This window comes from Pteropus alecto, unplaced genomic scaffold (genome assembly GCF_000325575.1).
Source record: "Pteropus alecto unplaced genomic scaffold, ASM32557v1 scaffold69, whole genome shotgun sequence".
Classification (NCBI taxonomy): Eukaryota; Metazoa; Chordata; class Mammalia; order Chiroptera; family Pteropodidae; genus Pteropus; species Pteropus alecto.
In genome coordinates, this window is record NW_006494610.1 from 6,839,297 (window position 1) to 6,842,206 (window position 2,910).

A 2,910-nucleotide genomic window follows, 5' to 3' on the forward strand; every position below is an offset into this window, starting at 1 on the left:
CCTCCCCCACCACTTCCTCCACCAACTTCACCTAAACCAGCCATTCATCCTAAAAAAAAGTTAAGCATTACAGCTCCAGTGACTCTAACTACTGTAGCTACACCTCTAGTTGACACTGTTACCACTGTAGAGACCACAGGTGTTCCAAGGAGTAATGGGTTACCTGTAACAAAAATATGTACCACTGCACCACCTCCTGTTCCTCCTAAGCCATCTTCAATTCCAACTGGACTTGTATTTACACATAGACCTGAGCCAAGCAAACCTCCCATTGCCCCTAAACCAGCAGTTCCTCAGCTTCCAGTAACTACACAAAAGCCAACAGACACACACCCTAAGCCAACAGGTCTACCTTTAACTTCAAATATGACATTAAATTTAGTCACTTCAGCAGATTATAAATTGCCTTCCCCTACCTCCCCACTTTCTCCTCACTCTAACAAGTCCTCACCAAGATTTTCCAAATCCCTCATGGAAACCTACGTGGTTATCACATTGCCATCTGAACCTGGGACTCCAACAGATTCTTCGGCTAGTCAAGCAATTACCAGTTGGCCCCTGGGATCACCTTCTCAAGATCTGATATCCATTGAACCAGTGTTTTCTGTAGTTCCTTCTCTGACAGCTGCAGAAATTTCACGTTCAACAGAACAGAGCCTGTACATCTCAGGAGCTTTGGAGACATTCTCTGCTATCCCTTTCACAACACTATCTTCATTTGAAGCAGCCCCAACTTCAGTTATGCAGTTTCTCACAACCGAAGTTTCTAAGGCTGAGGTTTCAGCAGCCAGAAGTACAGTCCCTAGTGTTGGTCTCAGCAGCATCTCTATAACAATTCCTCCAGAGCCTCTTGCTTTAGATAACCTACATTTAGAGAAGTATCAGCATAAAGAAAATGGAAAGTTGCAACTTGCTGGTGATGCCATTGATTTGCGTACAATACCAAAAGTGGAAGTTAAAGTAACTGAAAAATGTATGGATCTTTCTGCTTCTACAATGGATGTGAAAAGGTCAACCACAACAAGTGAAGCTTATGGGAGACAAATCAGTGCTGTCCAACCCACTATTATAAATCTCAGTGCAACTTCATCAGTAGTGACTCCAATATCCCTGGTCACTGAGACAATGACTGTTGTCACGTGCACAACTAGTGCAAGTCACACCACAGGCACAGAAAGTCTAGTGGGTATAGAACATGCAACAACAACACCACTTCAGCTTACTACATCAAGGCATACTGAGCCCGCATACAGGACACCAAGTGGCCAGGCCTTTCCTACGGGTAGGCAGGAAGCACCAATAAACTTATCTTTAGGTACTTCAGCACACGCAGTGACACTGGCTACTACAAAGCCTGTTACTGCACCTCCTGTTGGTGTCACGAATGGATGGACTGATAGCACCACATCCCAGGGGATCACTGATGGGGAAGTAGTGGATCTCAGTACAACAAAGTCTCACAGAACTGTTGTAACAATGGATGAATCTGCTTCAGGTGTGGTGACCAAAATAATAGAAGATGATGAGAAACCTGTTGATCTGACTGCAGGAAGAAGAGCTGTGTGCTGTGATATGGTTTATAAGTTACCTTTTGGAAGGAGCTGCACAGCACAGCAGCCTGCAACTACTCTTCCTGAGGACCGTTTTGGTTATAGGGATGACCACTATCAGTACGCTCGATCAGGGCCATATGGTTATAGAGGGATTGGGGGAATGAAACCTTCCATGTCTGACACTAATCTAGCAGAAGCTGGACATTTTTTCTATAAAAGTAAGAATGCTTTTGATTATTCTGGAGAAACTGATGCAGCAGTAGATCTAACTTCAGGGAGAATTACTACAGGTCAGTATGATGTGCCAGCCGACCTTTCCTTGAAATATCATTTTGGTGTTCCTCATCTCATTTCAGGATGAAACGTCCCTTTTCCATTTTGTTACTTTTTCTCTTTCTTTGGATGTTTTAGCAACATATTTTGGAGTACATGTGCGCTTTTATACTTCATTTTTTAAATTCGTTCTGCCCAAAGCCGCCTGCATGTGCCTGCATGTTCAACATTGCTTTTATTCCGCATCTAATTAGGTTAACCTGTGGATTTGCATGCAGTCCCATTCATTATTTTCATCAAGATTGAAAGTACTTTCAAACCCCAAAGCATAATTCCTTCTGGGAACTGGACTATAACTGTACCCTGTATTTCAGGTGAGGTAATGGATTATTCAAGCAAGACTACAGGTCCATATCCAGAAACACGACAAGTCATTTCAGGAGTGGGGATTAGTACCCCACAGTATTCCACAACAAGAATGACTCCGCCTCCAGGATCCCAGTATGGTGTGGGGAGTGTTTTGAGGTCATCTAATGGTGTTGTCTATTCTTCAGTGGCAACTCCAATTCCCTCCACATTTGCTATCACCACTCAACCTGGCTCCATTTTCAGCACCACAGTGAGAGATTTGTCCGGTGTGCACACAACCGATGCAATGACTTCATTATCCGCCCTGCACCAGAGCCAGCCAATGCCTAGATCATATTTCCTAACAACAGGTGCATCTGAAACAGACATTGTAGTAACTGGTATTGATATCAGTGCCAGTTTGCAAACTATTACCATGGAAACTCTTACTGCTGAGACAATAGACTCAGTTCCCACTTTAACCACAGCATCTGAAGTGTTTTCTGAAGTGGGAGATGAAAGTGCCATTTTAATTGTCCCTGAAGAAGATAAACAACAACAGCAGCTAGACTTGGAGCGTGAACTCTTGGAACTGGAGAAAATTAAGCAACAGCGTTTTGCTGAGGAATTAGAGTGGGAACGCCAAGAAATACAAAGGTTCCGAGAACAGGAAAAGATCATGGTTCAGAAAAAGCTGGAGGAACTGCAGTCTATGAAGCAGCACCTTCTCTATCAG

The 2,910-nt window shown here is 43.5% G+C and overlaps 1 protein-coding gene across 1 annotated transcript in view; it reads left to right on the top strand.

The window, feature by feature from the left end:
* Window positions 1-2,910, top strand: part of PCLO (piccolo presynaptic cytomatrix protein) — a 352,477-nt gene that overhangs the window by 171,836 nt on the left and 177,731 nt on the right. The window contains 2 exon segments of the mRNA XM_006925736.2: window positions 1-1,843; window positions 2,201-2,910. The exon segment at window positions 1-1,843 is cut by the window's left edge and continues 31 nt beyond it. Coding sequence (XP_006925798.1) covers window positions 1-1,843; window positions 2,201-2,910 — 2,553 coding nt within the window.